Genomic DNA, 19986 nt, shown 5'->3' with positions numbered 1-19986 from the left:
CTCTGCTCACAGCAAGGGCATTATCGCAGGTCTGGCTGCCAACTGCAGGCCCTGAATATTCATGCCATTGTCTGTACTAACATGGTGTGACAGAGCAGGCTTTGTCTGGGCTGAAGCAGAAAATGAAGGAAAAAAAATGTTCCTCTGGAATTAGTCATGCTCTTTATGCAACAGAAAGCCATTAAGTCCAGAGTTAAGCAGAGGCTTGAATCTGGTTGCATCAGATGTCTGCCTGAAATTCTTATGTGGGATTCAGAGCTTTAGAAGAAAGAACTGAACGTTCCAAGCCCAGAGCTGCATTTGTGCTGCGTTCAACCGTAGGAAGATGTCAATAGCCTGCAAGTCAAGGTAATGCGTGCTCAAAACCAGCATCACACAGTGCCAACATACAATAACTTCTTTAGTGATTCGGATGCAAAACCTTAGTAACAGGGTCTCCACAGATAAGTAATTAGGAAACCAATTGACTCGCTTTTGTTTTTGTGTGTGGTTTTTATCTTGGACTTGGCCCAGCCAAACACAGTGTGTAAATGCTGTATGGAGCATGTGAATGAATGAATGAATTACGCACTTGTATGGCGCATGGCTACCCGAGGGCATCCCAGCGCTTTTAACTCTTTCAGACTACGAGATTCAGACAAACAGGAAGGTCTTTAACAATTTTCTGAATCTTAAATGATTTGTTTCCATTCTAATTGCTTCAGGAAGCGAATTCCAAAGATTTGTGGCATGTAGGGAAAAACGTCTCCCTCCTGTACGCACTCTCCTTGTCTTGGGGACCGCTAACAGATTTTTGTTGGTGGATCTCAGGGTCCGCTTGGGAGCATATAGGCAGAACATGGATTGAATGAGCACAGGTCCAGTTTTATTCACTGCCTTATGTACCATAGTCAGAGCTTTGAATTCCACTCTCTGTTTCACTGGTAACCAGTGAAGCTGGCGCAGACCAGGCTTAACGGATGATCTGCGCGGGACATTCAGCAACAATCGTGCTGCACAGTTTTGTACTGTCTGTAAAGTTTTGATTGTCCCTAGTGGTGCACCGAGATATAGTGCGTTGGCGTAATCCAATCGTGTCAGGATCAACGCTTGCACCAGGATCTTCCTAGCTTCGAAGGGAAGAAGCCTAATAATTTTCCTCAGTAGCCTGATGTAGGCAAGGCAGGTACCTGCAACCCTCCGTGCCTGTACTGCAAAATTAAGAGCAGGGTCTAGCCAGACCCCCAAGCTTTTAATTTTTTCTTTTGGTAGAGGAGACTGGCCAAGTCTAGAAGGCATAGAGTAAGCAGAGTTCAACGCGTACTGTAAGTGTTACACTATCTTTGGACCTTTTAATTTTACTAAAATTATGTTTATAATATTCTTACCATTAGGAACATTCAGCAAGCCCTCCTCATCCTTTGGTCTGTTATGAATTTCCCAATTTTCCTCTGCCACTGCAGCATGGGGCAATCGTTCAGCTCACTTCTGCCATTGGCTAATTTCACTGGATGTCACTGCATTTTGCCCTTTCTCATGGAGAACACCCACACACAAAGTAGTTCTTGCAAATGCTAGCGACTGCTGTCGCAATGTGTGCTTAGAGACCAAAAATATAGTTTCGCATTTAGCCTACATTCCCGTTGTTGTATTTTTAGATTACTGAGTCCTCAGCAGTTTCCCCAACAATATTTTCCAGCAGGCATTGGCAATGCCAATAGGTCTTGCTTTAAATGAATGGTGTATGGTAATGTAAAGCATCACAACTAGATAGCATGGGAATGAATCTGTATTTGTGTGGAAGCAAAGAACTGTAAAATAAATTGGTGTAGGTTAAACGTCACATAACCGTCGCACTGTCAAGCCAAACCTAAAAATCCATGTAAGCTAATGACTGCCTTCCTCGCCTCAGTGCTGCTGTCAGTGAAAAACAACAAATTATCTAGTTAACGAAGAGACTTTAATAGCATTACAATGGCATGAGTGTGCCCCTTAACGTTCAAGCTTAGACAGCTGGATAAATAAAGAAAGCGATCACAACTGTGTGGGGGGCAAGCGCCTTTTTGTTCAAACACACAGCTTCTGCCCAATCAAATCATGTTTTCCTGGCTCCCAACATGTAGGCGGAGCCAAAGCCACACTCTTGGGTAGAGTCACATACATGTTTTGCAACAGCTGCACTGTCAAGCCAGACCATAAAAGCCATAACCAAACAAATGAAGCATTGACAAAGCCAAAATACTCGAAGCCAACTCTAGACTTAAATGCTTTGCCAGTGCTTGTTGTATTAGGAGTGTAGTGTACGCAAATAGATTAAAAACAAAGGATTGATTATTTTATGCACTCAATGCAGGCAGATTGTAAACAAAGCACAATTTGTAGCATGTGCTTAGTGCAGTCGGGCCACTGACCGAACATTAATACTGCACTTCTTGCACCATGGGCTTAATATAGGTGACTCCCAATAGACATGTGTAACCGCATTCTATTTGTTTCATGCTCTTGAAGACAGGGTAGTAGGCCCAAGGCTGGTCCGGGTATGTAAAACTCTTTGGAGCATGTTCATATCTGTAAAGTTCTAAGAAGCCTTTACATTTTCCAGCTGTGCACAGCACCCTTTGTAGCGGAATTGCAACGACCGTAAACCGACTGTCTGATGGTTGCTGGCGTTTGATTGTGTGAGATTAGTGTTTGTGTAGATTAATGTGAAGGTAAATCACATTCGATCCTGCAAGCTTGCTGTAGATTTTTATGGGTGGGTGTGTGAAAGAATATATGTTTTCCTGTATTGAGTCCCCGGCCAGTTGTCCATCTCTGTCAGGAAAGGGTGTACTCTAACTGCGCATTGCAATTCCCGTATTTCATTTTGGTGCAGGAGCTTTTGTCTATACCAGATTTTTCAAAGTGTTTCTATGGTCACAGCGGTGCATGACATTGCAGTTGGGTGGTCAGTGTTTAGTTTATTCTAAATGCGCTTGATGCTGTGTTGAGTGCATGAGATGAGGATGCTAGGGCTCTCTAACACGCTCTTGTGCTGATTGTGAGCATATTGGTCTGTGCTGATGTATGCATCCTAAAAGGGACTGTTTTCTAAGGCAGACCGTGCTCATGTGTAAGTGTGATCAGCAACGGGGGGAGGGGCGGGGAGGGAGGAAGAGTCAACATTTTATGAAATTATAGTGTGCAAAACAGGGTGTAACATGATAGACCTACTTCACACCAGAGTTTGCGTTTAGCTTGTCTGTAGATGCAGCCTTTAACCTATGTTTTCCATGAACGTAATTATATATGATTTGCACATATTCGGTAGTATACAATTCTCTCGGACATCTAGGGTGTAAAACCCACACCACTTGCCTCCTGTGTCAGGTCATGTCTTCTGGGCCTTTGTTCCGGCAGGGCAGTTAGGTCTTGTATCAAGTATGGCTTGCTGTTGTTGGAGGCACAGGAACTCGGTAGTAAAGGTAGCTCACTAAGTTTCAAAGGAGCTTCATTTTGGCCTAAACTTCATAAGGTAGTGAAATTGAATGGTCAAGGCTTATATTTGGAGGGCAGTGTGGGAAGAACAAGTTCAGGAAGCATATGCATCACTCAAAAGAAATATGTCCAAGTAGTGTTATTCCTTCTGTGGCACACTCAGATCAGTCACTCAGACATGTATACATTCTCACGCACCCCTCGTTCAAACTCAAGCGTTTCACACAGTCACTCACACACTCAAGACTACGCACCTCACTTGTTTTCTCTCACTGACGCCCCCCCACCCCCCAACCATCTTTGCATTCACCTCTTGCACCATCTCAACTGCCCTTGATGGTACTAAGGCTGCTGTCCCCAGTTGTGGTCCCTTAGCAGAGGCGTGGTCCCTTACACCAGTATCTGGGCCACCATTGCCTTTTACCAGCTCTGAAGCATGTGTTGTCACCCTGGTGAACATGCAATCAGTTTCTGGTACATGCCAGTAGAGAACTCTAGGAAAGAGAAATAGGCCTTGGGAAAGTGACTGTGGCTATCCTCTGAACCGGCACAGACTAACCACTGAAGACACTGCTAAGAAAATTCAATCACAAGAAGCTGCTACTTCAAAGAGTCAGGGAAAGTGAGCATGTGTATGTGATGTATGACCCTGTTGAGTTCACTAGAAAAACATATATTTTTCTATGAACTGTAAAGACTCTCGAAAGTGCATCATGTGCTTCCACCCTTTAGTACTGAGGAAGTGAAAAAACACCCTACTACCATATTCCACCCCATTTTTTGGGTATTTACTGCAGTTGTCCTTTAAGCGTTCATACCTTTTTTCCAAGAAAAAACAGGAAAAATGGGAAGAAAATATTGTGAATGTACGTTTTGTTCATCCTAACTAGTATCAACAAACCTTTGTTGTGCTGACTTTGACTGTTCCTGAAAGCTGGGAAGAAGTCAAAGTGGTAATCCGTATTCCCTATCATTGTGGTTTCTACCTGCTTGCAGTTTGTAGGGATAAGTGGAATGAAACCAATGGGTGTACATTTCTGAAAAGTAGACAAGACAAAACAAACCAGTTACTTACCTTTGGCAATGTAATTTATTGAAAAGAGACTGTCCCAAATTTGTCACCATTTGAATATTCCTAGGTGTCAGCACCGTGTGACTCTTCGTAGACTTGTTCCAGTCCGGAAAGGATGTAGAGCCTACATATGTGTCACTCCAGTGTGCTGATGTTGCTTTTGAGAGGGTTTTGCAAATGTCAGTTACCCTTGAGAGTCTCCGAGCCCCCACACACAGGGCCACAAAAGGAAATTGGTGTAACCAGTGTGCAGATTCCTAGACTAGGAATCTAGTTGTCTCTTTTCATAGGTGAGTATTTGGCTGGGCATTTATTTTTTTGCTGTAGTATGCATTTTGAGCTGAGAGCCTGTGCTTGTTAATCTGTATTCATTCACCTCTGCTCCAATGAGGGAGCGCGCTCCGACTGCTTGACCACATTTTACCACTGACAGTCAAGTGCGGAAGAGATGCTTAGCCCAGGTACTTACAATTCATAGTAGGCAGGAGCCTGGGGCATCAGGGGTAAAAGCCTCAACCTCTTTTCTTCTGGACAGACGTCAAAAGCAAATCTCAGGCTGATTGGTTTATTAACTAACCCCCCCCCCCCCCCCCCCCTATGTTTTTTTCTGCCATGCTCTCTGTTCAGTAATGAGGCATTAGGGTTGAAAAGTAAAGGACATGAATGTGGGAAGTAATTATGTATATGATTTATAGAATAGGAATGCGTGACAGGTTGCAGCACACTGCTGTAATTAAAACATGTATTTTGTCGCACATTTGCCATTAAAACGTATATTAAAATATGAATGTCAAAATTTGGTTTACATTTTGCAGGAAATCTGAATCGGCCAAGCTGGAAAAGTGAATATCGGACGGGAAGGTCACCTGAATGTCTGCCTCCTGACGATGGAAGTGTGAGCGAAAACCAGTCCAATGAGTTCAAGAAGCCACAGTTACCTCCAGAGGACCTTCCTGCCTCCCCGTCTGGTTTCTGATGGGTCACTTGGGGGTATTGCAGAGATCACCTCTTCTCTTTACCTTGGTAGGGGGAGTGTGGCTTCCAACCGTACTCTGCTACTGTCCCGGGGCATCACCTGCATCATCAACGCCACCATTGAGATCCCAAACTTTAACTGGCCCCAGTTTGAATATGTAAAGGCCCCATTGGCGGACATGCCTCATGCTCCAATTTCTTTATATTTTGACAGCGTTGCTGATAAGATCCACAGCATAGCTCGGAAGCATGGTGCCACTTTGGTACACTGTGCCGCGGGAGTGAGTCGATCGGCCTCGCTCTGTATCGCCTATCTTATGAAATACCACAAGGTGACCCTGGTGCAGGCCTACAACTGGGTCAAGGCAAGGCGGCCCGTCATCAGACCCAACGTGGGATTCTGGAAGCAGCTGATAGACTACGAGCGCAAATTGTTTGGACAGAGTACTGTAAAAATGGTGCACACACCATATGGCGTTATGCCTGACCTTTACGAGAAAGAGAGGAGGAGCGTCTTCCCTTACTGGGGGATTTAACACACCTACCCCTTCCTCACAAGAGCACTATGGAGAGAGATCCTTCAGATAAGATTGATCTGTGAGGGTAACTTACACATGAAGCATTGTATGAAATGTAAGCAGGTCAAAGAAACAAAACAGATGGAGGTGAGTTTTTAGACAACACTAAGATCTGATCGAGCCCCAGTGTGCGGGAAGAGTGGCAGATTTGTTTGCTCAACAATTCCCGCAACTACTCAGCGGGTGATAAACATTGGCAAGAAGAACACTGCAGAGCCGTTGCAAACCTTGGACACTGGTCAAAAATGTTTAGTAAAGTAGTTTTAATAGACTTATCAGACACTTTAAACCTTCCACCAATTGCATAATCTAACTCAACTGGCTGCCATCTTCATCATAAGATAGGGGAGGTGGCGCTATGGATTGGCATGAGGCTATGACTTCCCTGCTGGATCTCTAGATGTAACCTGTAATGGGTTTCTAGAAGTGACAAAGCCTTACTCTTGAGTTGGTGTCCTCAATGTTGTTGACAGGTGTCCCCTTCACACAAGCAGTGGATGCCAAAGTTGACAGACTTGACCTAGAGACCAAGGATTGAATGAATGGAGTCAGACTGATCTTCTCGCCTGCCTCAGTAGTCTTGATGACATGGGTGGGCAGCATGAGGAGCAAATACTGCTATGGGGGACTTCCAGCTGCAGTGCTCTCCACGCAGCGCTTTTCAGGAGCAGTAAATTCACACTCCGCATTCACATGTCCAGGGGGGAGTGTGTGTGTGTGTGTGTGTGTGCGTGTGCACACTTGACAAAAAAAGCTATTCATTACCTGTTTTTTTCTTTGGCTGTGAAGTAAGGCGCACCAAATATTAGTAAAGTTGTCATGAACATACCCACCCAATACAGGCCGCGTGTCAGACAACTGTGGACATAAAGGGTGCTTGTTGAATGGTCTGAGCGCACACTTCAGTCAGGCAAGCAGTCTGGTTAGATTTAGTTTCATCTGAACCTTCATCAAGTCCTTCAAAACTGGGCGCAGAAGGCTCAGGGGCAGATTTACAAACCCCCTGCGCCACCAGTATGCCACATTTCATGACTTACTGGTGTTGCACGGGGGTCCACCATATTTACAAGGACAGGAAAAGCCACCCTGCATGACTTCTCCTCTCCTTGTAAATACAGCCCCTTCACACGCAGCACTTTGCGTTGAAGAGGTGTTGCTGTGGGCGTTCCCATGCAACAAGACACATCTCCAGATTTATGAGAAGTCCTAAATCTGGAGATGGGTCTGAATGCTACGCCACCCTAGAGGTGGCGTAACGAGGAGAACAGTTTATATTTCTCCTCGTTTTTTCCTCTTTCAATTCGTGCTGCATTCTACAGCATGCATTGAAAGAGGGAAAAGCCTCCTGTGATTGTTTTTGAGCAGGAAGGTGCCCCTTCCTGCACAAAAACAATCTCCCAATGGCGCAGGCATCCTTGCACCATGGTGACAGCTGTTTGTGCGCCAGCGCAGGGGAGAGCACAGGAATGCGACATATTCTTGTAAATATGTTGCATTCTTGTGCTCTGAAAGTGCCACAGTGTTGCGCAGCCAAAGGGCTTGCGGCTCCACGCTGAGGCACTTTCTTTTCGATCTGCCCCTGAGTTCCTTGTGGTATGGAAGGCATATGGTTCCCTGCTAGCTGAGAGTAGCCAGACCCACCAGTCAGGCATTTAGCCAGCCTGAGCGACTCTTCGATAGCTGTGGAGCTGCTTCGCCTGCCGCAGTCTTGGCTCGCCTCCTCTCTTCTGGCTGGGTGGCTGTCAAGGGCACTGCCTGTGCATGTCAGACTCTGCCTGCTGCGCTCCATCGTGCTGCTGCCCGCAAGTATCTAGCACCTTATTGTACCACTCGATAGGATCACGATTGGCTTCCCAGGAACAGCTATGCCTCCATACACAAAGAGATGTAAACAAAAGAGAAATAGCCACAGCTCATTTGCTGGAAACCAAAACCCGTACTCTGTGGTTATTAATGGTAACCAGGCCAACTCCTTGGCAAAGTGTTATTTTTTAATGCATACAATTTCTGAAATGAAATTTGTTATTTAGTGTGATTTTGAGATATTAGCTATGCTAATCCTCGTTTTATTTTTCTGCATTGCTCAAGGCTCCCTCCCTCCCCCCCCCCCCCAAATGAGGAACAAAAAAACAAGACAGTTGACAGGATACTATTGTGCTGTAGAGATAGGCAGGCGTATACGAAGATTGTGAGCTATCCTGAGGGTAAGGACTGTGGAAGGCTAGCTGCGCTGCAAAAGTCAGCCACGTATCAGATTATGGGTGCCCTGTATGTCTCTACATTGTGTATCTGTTAACACGTCACAGTCAATGTATTCCTAAATGTGGCTACTTTAACCAACAACTGAAAATCTAGAATTAACCTTTGCCAAATGGTAGACAGGGTAAATGCGAAAATGTCGACAAACTATTTACGGCGTCTTTTAGAACAAGTGTACCACAAATCTTAGATAATGCACAGAGAGAAAGGCACAAACACAATTTATAGACATTATTTTAATATTTTGAAACCAACCCTCAAATGTTATCTTTGGTATGTTGTATGTTGTTGTGGCATAAAAAACATTTGACAGGTAACTATGAAATATGGGCAATATTTCACAGCAGCATATGAAATACAGATTTCCTCATGATAATGACAGCCCCCAAACGACTCTGTAGAGGTTTAACTTTGGGTGATATGGCATAACGGCCAGAGTTGCTGACTTTGGAGCTGGGGATCCTGGTTCAAGTCTCGGCGTTGGCTTAACATCTTGTGATTCTAAACATATCACTTAATCTTCCTGTGCATATGGACAGCGCCTAGAGACCATCACGGGTGATTAGCAGACCTATACAAATCCAAGTATTATTATTAACTTTGTCTGGGCAACTAGTATTATGCAGCATGGAAGACCAAATGATGCAACAAAAATGCAAAATATGCAGCGCACTCATTATTTTCATCCCTCTGAGATTAAAGGTTTTTAGTGTAGTCTGTAAAGTATATGCTGCAGCCACAGAATCTCCTTAACCCCTTCCATGCTGGTGACGAACCCCAGGCGTCACGCTCCACGGTGCTCGTGTGCTGATGACGGCTGGGGTTCGTCACGGCCCGCCCCTGTTCGTCCGGCGGCCGCACACGGGGGAAATCGCTGCCGCACGGAAGGGGTTAATCCACTGACCCTAGCATTGCCCATTGTTTTTTAATCTATGTATTCAAGAAAGCTAAAGAACACCAAAAGCATCTAATTCCAGTCAGTTCCCAATGTATGAGTTACTATGAAGAAAACAGGCTTTTCAAGCTAACTAGCCCCAAAAAACACGTTAAATAAAAATCATAACCGGTCCTATGTCATATGATCCTATATTGCCAACTCTAGGTTCTGGTGACACATACAAAATATATAGATATTAGAGAGAGTTAGAGAAAGAGGGAGCATGAGCTCAAGGGACACAACGTACTGGCCTAACTCCATTCCTCAGTAAACCTGCAACCTTTTTGTCACAGTCTCAACCTCTTAAGTTGCACTGCTTCAGTACCTACTGAAGGTGGTTGTGTCTTATCCTTCTTTACCGTTTCACAACCTCAAAGATATAGCTATTAAAAGAATAAACCCTTGCTTGCAATATGCTACAGAAAAGGTACTCCCCTTGATCATGAGCGCACAATATACAGACTGGTCACACCTGCTTCCTGAAGCTGGTTACTAAGGACTTTTACCATAAAGTCAAGGCATGAGCAAATGCTGGGATTCAGCAGATTTTCACAAGGAGCCCTCATCACTTCTTGCTTTAAGTGATTCCAAACAAATGCTTGGAGCATGGCCAAAATCTAAGCACAGCATATTTTTGTGCATCTGTCAGCGGGTGGTTTTGTATCGACCACTGCGCCCAAGAAGCTGTGGCTCCTGTATCCTCCCTTGACTCCTTTTCCCCTCTCGCTACAGCTCTCACTCACGACGTCTTGCTGTCAGGTCAGCGACACCCCAGCACCACGGTTCCATGAGTCAGTGCTTGCCTCAAATAACATTGCTCCAGTCCTACAGACCTGCAAGTCATGCATTTGAAAGCAGACGCTGGTGATTGTGCTGCTGATGAAAAAAAATAATAAGCCGTCTAATGTTGATTGCTGTGTGCATGCTGAGTGTTGCAGCTTCTTACTGTTACAGTCTCCCTCCAAGATTGAGAGTGCTTTCAGCAGAGCGCCCTCTTGGTTCCTGGATCCCCTTCCAGCTATCATACGGAATCCCTGCTTACGACTGCTCTCGACTTGCTTATGACCTTTAAAGCTAATATTAGTGGGGCCCTTATTCTTTTGGACCTCAGCGGCTTTGGACTCACGGTCCAGTAAAGCACCCAGGCTATTTATCACTTCTGTCCATTTTGCTTTCAGATTACTACAGTGAATCCATTAATGACGCGGACCTTCAATGTTTTCTTCTGCTACGCTGATGACACCGAACTCCTTAATTTGTTTGATAACTAGGTGGCCAGCGCTCAAACTTTTTCCCCCAAGAATGTCTCATGTTGATTTCTACGTGGATCGCCTCCTAAAAGTGGCGGAGTGAAATCTACTGCAGATATGCAGGGATGCGCCAGTTATTGTAAATCTGCCCCATTGTATTTAAGGTAACGTTGAGTTTCAAATAAGGACAAAACTCTAGTCAATGTTTCCAGCAACCTTCATGTGTTTTAATATATATATATATATATATATATATTTTGGACTAAATTAAAGTTGCAACGTCAGTCGCGCTTTATGTTGAGTTCCATATTTAATCACGATCAGACCGATAAATCTCAATAATGCTATCCACTGGTCTCCACTGACTTACTTTCCCGAGCCATAGACGGGCGCACAAGGGGAGGATAAGGGCAGTAACTACCATTACCACATGAATGTGCCAGATCTGTCACTCATCCTCTGGTCAATCACAGTGCTGTGCATACATTGTTCGCCCTAACTCCAGAGCAGTGTTTTACCACTGCCTACCGACTGTATACTGGGAAATCCAGTTGGTTGCTCAGCTTTCAACAATCCAGTGAACATGCTAATGTAGGAGGGTATGAGCTCATAAAAAGAGGATGACACTTTGTTTTATTTGAAGTGTTTTATCTTGTGCCACACGTGGCATTGCCAAAAATGTTTTTTTGCAATTGTATACTAGCTGATACTTCTGTAATCATGCATAGTATCAAATGCGGTTAGTGCAAGTAAAGTACAACTTCTTTATAGGCAGTTCAGACTCTCTAGAAAACTACAGACATTACAGGATACAGCTGTGGCAGCTTGTTTTAACAGGTCCCCTGAAAAGTAGATTATGAATTTTAGCTCCAAATGTAAGGCCAAAGAAATTCCACTATGGCTTTGTCATTTTAGTTCCTCCTGGCATATGGTCTTATGTGTTTGGCTGATCTGAGATTACTCACTGTGAGTGGCTGGGTCCTATATGTAGCTTGAACCCTTCTGCTTAAATAACTTATTGCATGGTATGCAAAGCCTTTAACTTAAAACTGACCACCCAAATGGAAGCCATTGGGGTTCATTCAGAGGTTTAGTTTCATCACAGTTCTATCGTTTGACAGAAAGCCTAATTCTGCACTTGCCATTGCCTGTCATCGAGTTTTTTGGGAAGGCTTTTGTGAGACCACATTGTGATACTCGGTGCTCTTCTCCGTTCCACACAATGTTTTTTTGCATCAGTGGTTGGACAAACAGAGGGATAGTTGAAATTGGTCCTTTTACTGAATGCTTTTAAAGTGGGGGATAAAACAGGATAGAGTCAAAAATTAAGCCAATATGTATAACTTACTTTGTTGGAAGCATAGCTGAGCTCAAGGGGGGGGGCTATGAAATAGGTTTGTTCCATAATTTCCACATTCCCTGTTCCATTCCGTAGTGATATAGATCATTGAATGTAAAATAACACTATTTATGTATACATACATGGTTTAGCCACTGTAATTTTCTTAAAGTTGTGGTTTCATCATCTCTGATTCAGATGTATTTTGGGTGAACAGGAACAAATCAAGAGAGGTACATGATTACAGCAGTGCATTAGGGAACACCGACTAGGGGGACTTCCTCAAGTCGGTGGACCCAGTGATAGGGTGGGTCCACTGCAATGTGGTTAGACAGATAAGATTTCATCTCTTTTCAGTAGTGGAGAAGGGACAAAAGTCTGCAGATCTAGCCTGGGATCGATCATCTTTTCTTGTGTGTGTCACAGCTGCTGTGAACATTACAAGATCACTGGATAGGTTTGTGTTCTGGGATGGTGGAGCGCTTGAGTTCACTAACTTCTAGATAATCAAACTGATGCAGGGGGCAGAGTGAGACATGGACTTCTTTTAGCATACATGCAACTTCTATATTCCAAAAACTTTGATTAGGTGGACCACAATATAGAGGACACTCTTCAATGGGTGAGGTATGTCTAGGACAGTTATTAGTTGGATGTTGCCTTAACCAGCATTAAAGAGATCCAATTCTAAAACATGTTTTTTAAAGTCTGATTCAGTTTGAGCTAGAGGTATACCTTTGCCATCCATGCATAAATCGCACTGAGGAAGTGACCATCTAGATCATGCCCTCATCAGACCTTTGTGTAGCGCTAGGTATTGTCTGGATACTGTTGTATATTGACATTCATGTCAGCCAACTGGAGCCCAAGGGGTTCAACCTGTGGTCGTTACAGAGCAGTCGCAATAGTGCTACCCCAACCCTGGGATGGGCCTTTGTCCTTCAGATTTGATTGGCTATACTCTTTTTGACAACTTTACGAAACTATTTGATCTAGTGCCTTATTATTTTTAAAAAGACAGTATTGCCAGCTGTAGCATTTTATGCAAAAAGGTTGAGAAATTTCAGGACTGAGTTCTGGTTTTCGTTCAGTGCTAGGAACTTGCCATACCATTTGCTACTGTGGTTTCTTTTTCTGTTGAATCCTGACGTGTTAGTGGAAGAGATCATTTTGTTCTATGTATTCCTGAAACCTTATCTGTGAGCATTTTGCACACATAAAAGAGGTTAGAGACTGGCTTGTACTTGGATGGATCTCTGGATCAGCAGTGCGTTTTTTCATCAGAGGTTCCGTCCCAGCTGCCTACTGTAGGTAGCCCAGGACTTATTCATTGGCAATGATCTTGAATTTAATAGCAAGTGTCTCCATGCACTACTTTATCAACAGCCTCAGAAGAGCTCTACAGGCTTATTGGATATTTGATTACTTTCTCAATCTCCAAGGCATTGGATATTGAAAAAGATGCTTCTAGTAGCAAGGAATGGATGGCCAAGTGGGGGATGCATATACCAATTGTGTACAGATGATTATCTGGAATCGCAAACATCCATTTAAATAGCCACGACAAAAAGCTGCATACTTGAGTTTTTCCTGTGTTATCTTTAAGTACTAAACTGACAGTAAGAGCAAGGAACCTATAGGGTACATGCTATGAGGGAAATAGTACTCTAGAAGGCACCACCAATCACACGTTTGCCTGCATTAATTTTTAGAATGCCAATCCATATCTCAAAATCTTTCAAAATGAGTCCTATATTTAAAATCTAGCTCTATAAAAAATAAATCCGGCCCGTTCATTACTGATGACTTTGCATGATTGTTTTATTTATTTGCTCATGGCTTTACTATTCTTTACAGACATCAGATAATCTGCCAGAAACATTGGAGGTAAATGTACTTGAAAACAATTTGCTTGCAGTAAAATGGGTTAAATGTACTGGCAAGTGCTGCAGTTTGGATACATAAATTGGCGATTAGAAGTATGTTCTGTTTATCACACTGCGTGGTATTTGGGCAATTAAGTGTCTGTTAAGCATTTCTTATTATTTAGAAAATATAATGTTAGAATTTATATCTGACTTTCGAATTCTTATTTTTAACTGTTTGAAATTAGAGATATAGCAATTTAATGATCTGCTTTCATTCTATTCTACGTACTCCGGAGGAAGGGGGGCGGGGTGTACTAACTAATATTTTTAAGAAACGAAATTGCTTCAACACAGACTATATCAACAGTCCATTAAAAATGTAGTGCATAAATAAAATTTGATGCTGAGACCTCCTCAGTGCATTGTTTCTTTTTTGTACAACGTTAATAGCAGTGTGCCCCAACTCTCACCACGATTGGTGTGAGTTGGCTACTGGAGATGAGGGGAAAAACTTCAGGAAAGGAAAACACCATTAGACCCAGTAAATTCTTCCTAGTAGGAAAAGAGCACCGTGCACTTAGTACCTGTCACGCTGAAAGATACACTTTAAAATGACTGAATAGAAATACCCTAGGTGCAGATTCATGACTGTACACATGTTACACACATTCTGGTTGCACAGATGGAACTCCAAAGCAGTTTGTGAACTCCTACAATGTCAATCAGAGCTCCCACGCCCATGGGCTTGCCGTGGAGATGTGTGTGGGATCTTTATGTCACATGTTTGCATCCTCCTGAAGCTCTCCCATCCTCCAAGTTTGACAGAAGGAATACAGATGAGCATTAATACATAGTGCTTAAGTGTGCGGTGTAAGCAAACCGAAAGCGGCACGTTCGATGTAAACATTAAATTACATTTATATCTCATCCGATAAACTTATTTCATGCTAGCAGATGAACTTGTGCCTGATTAAGTGAAGTTTCGTTTTAGAGCAGTAATGCTTTTTTAAAGTACTTTAACCTCTTTTCTTTTACAGATTGTAAACTCTGAGTTTAAATACTGAGGCCCCCACTTACGCTGTTCATAACCTCAGTGTGTCCAGCTAGGAGTTACAAAGCACATACTGGTTACAAGTGACGCAGCATACCTGGGGGCTCCTGCTGCTCACAGTAGCTGAAAGCTGGGCAAGCCTGCGTCTGAGAACGAGGAGATATTTTTCCTAGACAGTCAGTAATGCATAGTAACTTGAGGAGGCAAAATCAATGGTCTCACTAGCAGGGACCTTGTAATGAAATTCTACACCTTAAATTCCAAGTTTAAGGTTTTATCTTACTGCAGTATCAGTGTGTCAAACACAGTATAAATGACGCCCGTAGAACTGTAGATTCATTATTTTTTAAGCCTCTTGGGGAATAGCCTTGAAATCGCTAAGATTGATGCTTGTTACTATAACGTTTTATTTCTCTAAACTATCTTAATTTTCATGAGAAAGTGCTTTTGTTTCTGAAAAATATAATATTTTGATTAATTTCTCTATTATTCAGTCGTGATAGAGAGATATATAAGAGTAACATGGTGCCATGTGGTCTTTATGGTTAAAATTGCCTCGGAGTTAAAGCTGTCTTCAATGTGATAATTCAGAACTTGGCACATACTAAGATTTCATCAATGTCTGAATGAAAAATATGCAATATTCCCTTCAAAAACTTTCATCCTTTTCAGGATTCTACACTTAGCTTCAGAAAAAACCTCCTTAACTACCATAAAACGGAAGCATAATATTATTGTAATACATTTAAACACAACTCATTGGCCGCAGTTTAATGTTGTTTGAAAAATATAGCTCAGTGCGTAAACTGTCAACATACAAAAGCAGAATTTATAGGGTTAAACTGTCATACTTTAGAAAAATATCTACAATTAGAACCGTCAATAAGTGACAACATGTCAGGAATTTTGGGGAGGGGAAAGGAATCCACCCAGATGTTCTTATTTAAACTGCGTAAATCAACACAGACACGAAGTTCCCCATTCTTTTTTTTAGCGACCACTAAGGGAGAAAGCCATAAGGAGGACTCAGTGGGTTCAATTATCCCTTTACTGCAAAGACCAAACAGCTCTGACTCGAGTTGTTCTCTCACACTGAACGGGACGTTCCTCAGTTTATGTTTAATAGGGATGGTATTGTCCTTGACACGAATATTGTGCTTAAACCCTTTCACTTCTCCCAAATTATTGCTAAAAATGGAAGGAATATCTTTGACTAAAGTGTTGATAAAATCATCACTTTGAATGGAGAGATTGTTACTTGTGGAGGGCTGGTCATCAGTTTGAACAACAGAGATGGAGATAGGATCTTTAGTGCCAGGGCGGAGAACCATCTTAAACAGACCTTGATGGAACCAACCAAGGATGTTTAAACCTTTGATTGAAACATACACTTTGCCAAAAATTTTCCTCCCTCTGAATTCAATAGAATCCTCAAAATAACCCTTGAGTTCAATCCTTCTACCCTCATAATTAAGAGGAAACCTGTCAGGAGGAAAAACTTTGCGATCACCCCAAACTTCTTCGAAGAGTTCTTGAGTAAGCATGGTTATCCTAGCACCTGAGTCTACTAACAAGCAAACTATTTTATCACCAATGCCAATATCAGTGTATGGATCCACACACTCACACTCAGGATCATCAACACTGACGCCAACAACAGCAACCATATCTCTTAAATCGTCTTGGATGTTGGTATCATCTTGGTTGCAGTCAGAAACATAGGCAACAGAAGTAGGATTGTAGTTATTGTTCCACTGTTTGTTGGGCTGAGGTAGAGAAGCATTTCTTTTTACACTTTGGCACACTTTAGAAAAATGGCCTAACCTACCACACAATCTACAGGTGATATTATTAATTATTTGGTGCCAGTAGAATTTGAATAAAAAAAGGTAAGACTGTCATCCTTGCAAATGTTTTTTCTACTTTCTTACAAGCACTGGTAAATATAACAAATATATTTTTGGACCAACAAATGATAAAGTGGAGCCTACGATGTTTCTGACACAATAATTTAGACACATAATTATTTAAGATAAATAATTTGGCCGAACAGCAGGATATTTGTTTCCTCCAGAACACTCAGGAAGGTGTTACTCACTGTAGCAGGGAAACTCATATGCTTCTCAGAAGCACAATCAATGCAGGTCCCCCACAGCTCTGCCTCGGTCAATTCTATATCAAGCTACAATAAGCTTTTAAGTCCAGATAAACCATTTTTATTTCCAATAAATTCCAAAAAAGCAACCAGAGTACACCCATTTTGAGCAAGTATATTGAAAACAAGAATTGGCAAAGCCAATAAAATGCACTTTTCAGACCCATTGGCTGTGAAATTTGGTATGCCACGCTGCGTCCCTGATACAATGGAGCATGGCTAACGTTTTTTAACAAAAAGCCTTTGCTGTGGTCACCCCCACCTCTAATATGACCTGGGCGCTCCCCAAGCCTTCTTTTTCATGATCTATCTGAGCTGAGTGCTTATTGCTGTTTTTTTAAAAAGTCAGTGGGGGAAATGGAGGGGGATTGTATGGACTTAAGCAAAATTGGGGAAGGCATGGGGTGCCAAACGAGTACGGCTGGGGATGCCAAAGCAACACTGGGATGGTGGGGGTTGCTCTGGAGCAACATGGAAAGCGGAAGCATCACAAAGGCTCGGGTAAAGCAACATTGAGGATGGGGGTAAGAAGAATATGACGGAGTCAGCTTGGAAACACATGCATTGATGCTTAATACAAAAGAAGAAAATAGCGACTGAAAAGTAAGCAGTGGAAGCAGAGATGCCAGCTAATCAAAGAGATGGTAACACAAGATCAGCATGCTGGGATACTAATAGAAAGCAGTTAAATGACAGTGACTGGAAAAACAACTAATGGTAAAAAATGGGCGGGCTACAAGCCCATCTATGTTCTTGGTAGCCACAACATGTCTCACAACAAATAGGCTCTACTTGAAGGAAAAGTTACTTACCTTCAGTAATACCTTAACTGGTAGAGACATGATCTAGCCACAGATGCCTTACCTCTGAACTTCCAGGGATCAGGCTGGATCTGGAAGATTTTTCTTAGCAGTACCCCTGCGTGCCAGTAGGGGGTGATATGTATCATTCCAAATTGCGATCGCAAATGCCAAAATTTGCAGAATTTCGCCATTTGCGGTCGCAATTGGGCTTAGTGGTATGTTTGAATGAAAAACTGCCTCGCAAAATAAGGAATCGCAAAATTTGCGATTCCCTATTTTGCGATTGTATTTAAGGAATCACATATTGCGTCTCCTTAAATGCAATGTAAGAAGCACAGAAAAAGTGCAATTTGGCCTTAAGGAATCGCAAATTACCACCAACTTCAAGTTGCTGGCAATTTGCGAGTTCTTTGAAAAATGTATTTTTTTTGCATTTTTCAAAGTGCCTTTTGACACCCTTGCACCTTGAAATTGGATTCTCTATTGCTAATCGCGAATTGAGAATGTCTTCCCATTCATTCCTATGGGCCTCTGACTTTCATAGGAATGAAAAGGGAGGGTTTAATAATTGAGAAACGCACTTTGCGATTGGCAATTAAGGAATATGTAGGATTCGCAATTTTTTTTGCAAATCATACATACATCTCGTTTTGCGATTCTCAAATTGCGATTCTCAAAAAAACGCAATTTGAGAATTGCAAAATCAGAGTTTGATACATATGGCCCTGGGTCACGTCGTTAGACTCAGCGTGATGTCGTTGGCGTGTTTGTCGTGATGTCTGTATCGTTAATATGACCGCCACTCCGGTGTGCTGATGTCAGTACTTTTCACGACTTACCATGCCAGAAGCACGATGCCATGAAGTGACGGACCATTGTGTGTTAAAAAAAATGCACAACTAGGGCACTGAAGGGGAACATCCCTGACACTTAAAGCAAATTCCGCAGAAAGGGGGGGGGATGGGTGAGTCGGTAAATGATCTGCGGATAGACGTCTCTATCAGATGGACAAGTTACTTTCCTTCAGTAACGCCTTATCAGGTAGAGGCATCTAGCCGCAGATTCCTTACCCTTGAACAGATACCTAAGCAATAACATCCCCGGAGGAGGAAATGGGGAACGTCTTAAACCTGAACATTCTGCAAAACAGAGTGACCATACAGGCCTTCTCTGCGAACCTGAGCGTCCAGGCAGTAGTGTCGGGCAAATGTGTGCAGCAACGAAAACGTGGCAGCTTGGCAAATCTAGGAAACGGGAACACCATGCTAAAGAGCCATGGTGGACGCTTTTGCCCTGGTGCTAAGGCATAACAGATTTTTATACAGAGGATAACCCATCGAGATATAGTCCGCTTCTGGACAGCACAGCCCTTCTTTGCACCCACGTAACCTCTAAAGAGTTGGTCATCCACCTGGAACTTCTTTGTGCGATCAAGGTAGAACGGAATCGCTCTTTTTGGGGCCAGACGATGGAGACGCTCCTCTTCCTTAGAAGGGTGCGGGGTGCATAGAAAGTGGGCAGAGTAACAGACTGTCCCAGATGAATGTGTTACCACCTTAGGCAGAAAAGATGCCCTAGTCTGGAGTGCCACTTTGTCTGGAAAAACTGTCAGGTAAGGAGGCTGTGAGGATAGTGCCTGTAGTTCACTGACTCTCCTTGCAGAGATTATTGCCACCAAAAAAGCTGTCTTGATGGTGAGCAACCGCAGAGGGCAGTTATGCAGCAGTTCAAACGGTGCACGCATCAGGAAGGTGAGAACAAAGTTAAGGTCCCACTGTGGTATAATGAAAGGTGAAGGAGGAAACAAATGGGTTAACCCCTTCAAAAACCTCTTCACCAGAGGAGATTTGAAAAGAGAAGGCTGATCAGGAAGCCAGAGAGAAGATGAAAGGGCCAAGAGAGAGCCCTTCAGTGTGCCCAGAGCAGGGCCCTGCTGAGCCAAAGAAAGTAGAAATAGAAGGACGTAAGATAATGGGTCAACAGACTGGTCTGTACAATATCTGTTCCATCTGCAGGCGTATACCTATTTTGTGGAGGTCCGCTTGGCTGCCAAAATAACCTCACAGTTGACAGCGTTTGACCTTCCCCCTGAAGTCTGTCGCCACTAAATCTCCACGCAAGGAGGCGGAGAGTGGACAAGTTTGGGTGGGGAACCCTCCCCTTTGCTGCTGCGACAGAAGATCCTCCCAAAAAAGCAGCCTGAACGGAGGAACGATACTAATGTCTAGAAGCTAGGGATACCA

At 43.0% G+C, this 19986-nt stretch overlaps 1 protein-coding gene across 3 annotated transcripts in view; it reads left to right on the top strand.

Annotated features, from left to right (window-relative positions):
- DUSP14 (dual specificity phosphatase 14) overlaps positions 1–8157 on the top strand; it is a 112219-nt gene extending 104062 nt beyond the window's left edge. For 2 of the 3 annotated variants that reach the window (XM_086954885.1, XM_086954884.1), the window contains exon 2: positions 5344–8157. In XM_086954885.1, the coding sequence (XP_086811011.1) occupies positions 5443–6039 (597 nt within the window). In that variant the 5' untranslated portion in view covers positions 5344–5442 and the 3' untranslated portion in view covers positions 6040–8157. The remainder of the gene's footprint in view (positions 1–5343) is intronic. The other variant, XM_086954886.1, reaches the window with a different exon arrangement.
- Positions 8158–19986: the final 11829 nt, after the last annotated feature.

This window comes from Lissotriton vulgaris, chromosome 2_1, assembly GCF_964263255.1.
Source record: "Lissotriton vulgaris chromosome 2_1, aLisVul1.2, whole genome shotgun sequence".
In the NCBI taxonomy this organism is placed as follows: domain Eukaryota; kingdom Metazoa; phylum Chordata; class Amphibia; order Caudata; family Salamandridae; genus Lissotriton; species Lissotriton vulgaris.
The sequence above is the reverse complement of the archived record's forward strand: the minus strand, read 5'-3'. Positions and strand labels throughout refer to the sequence as shown.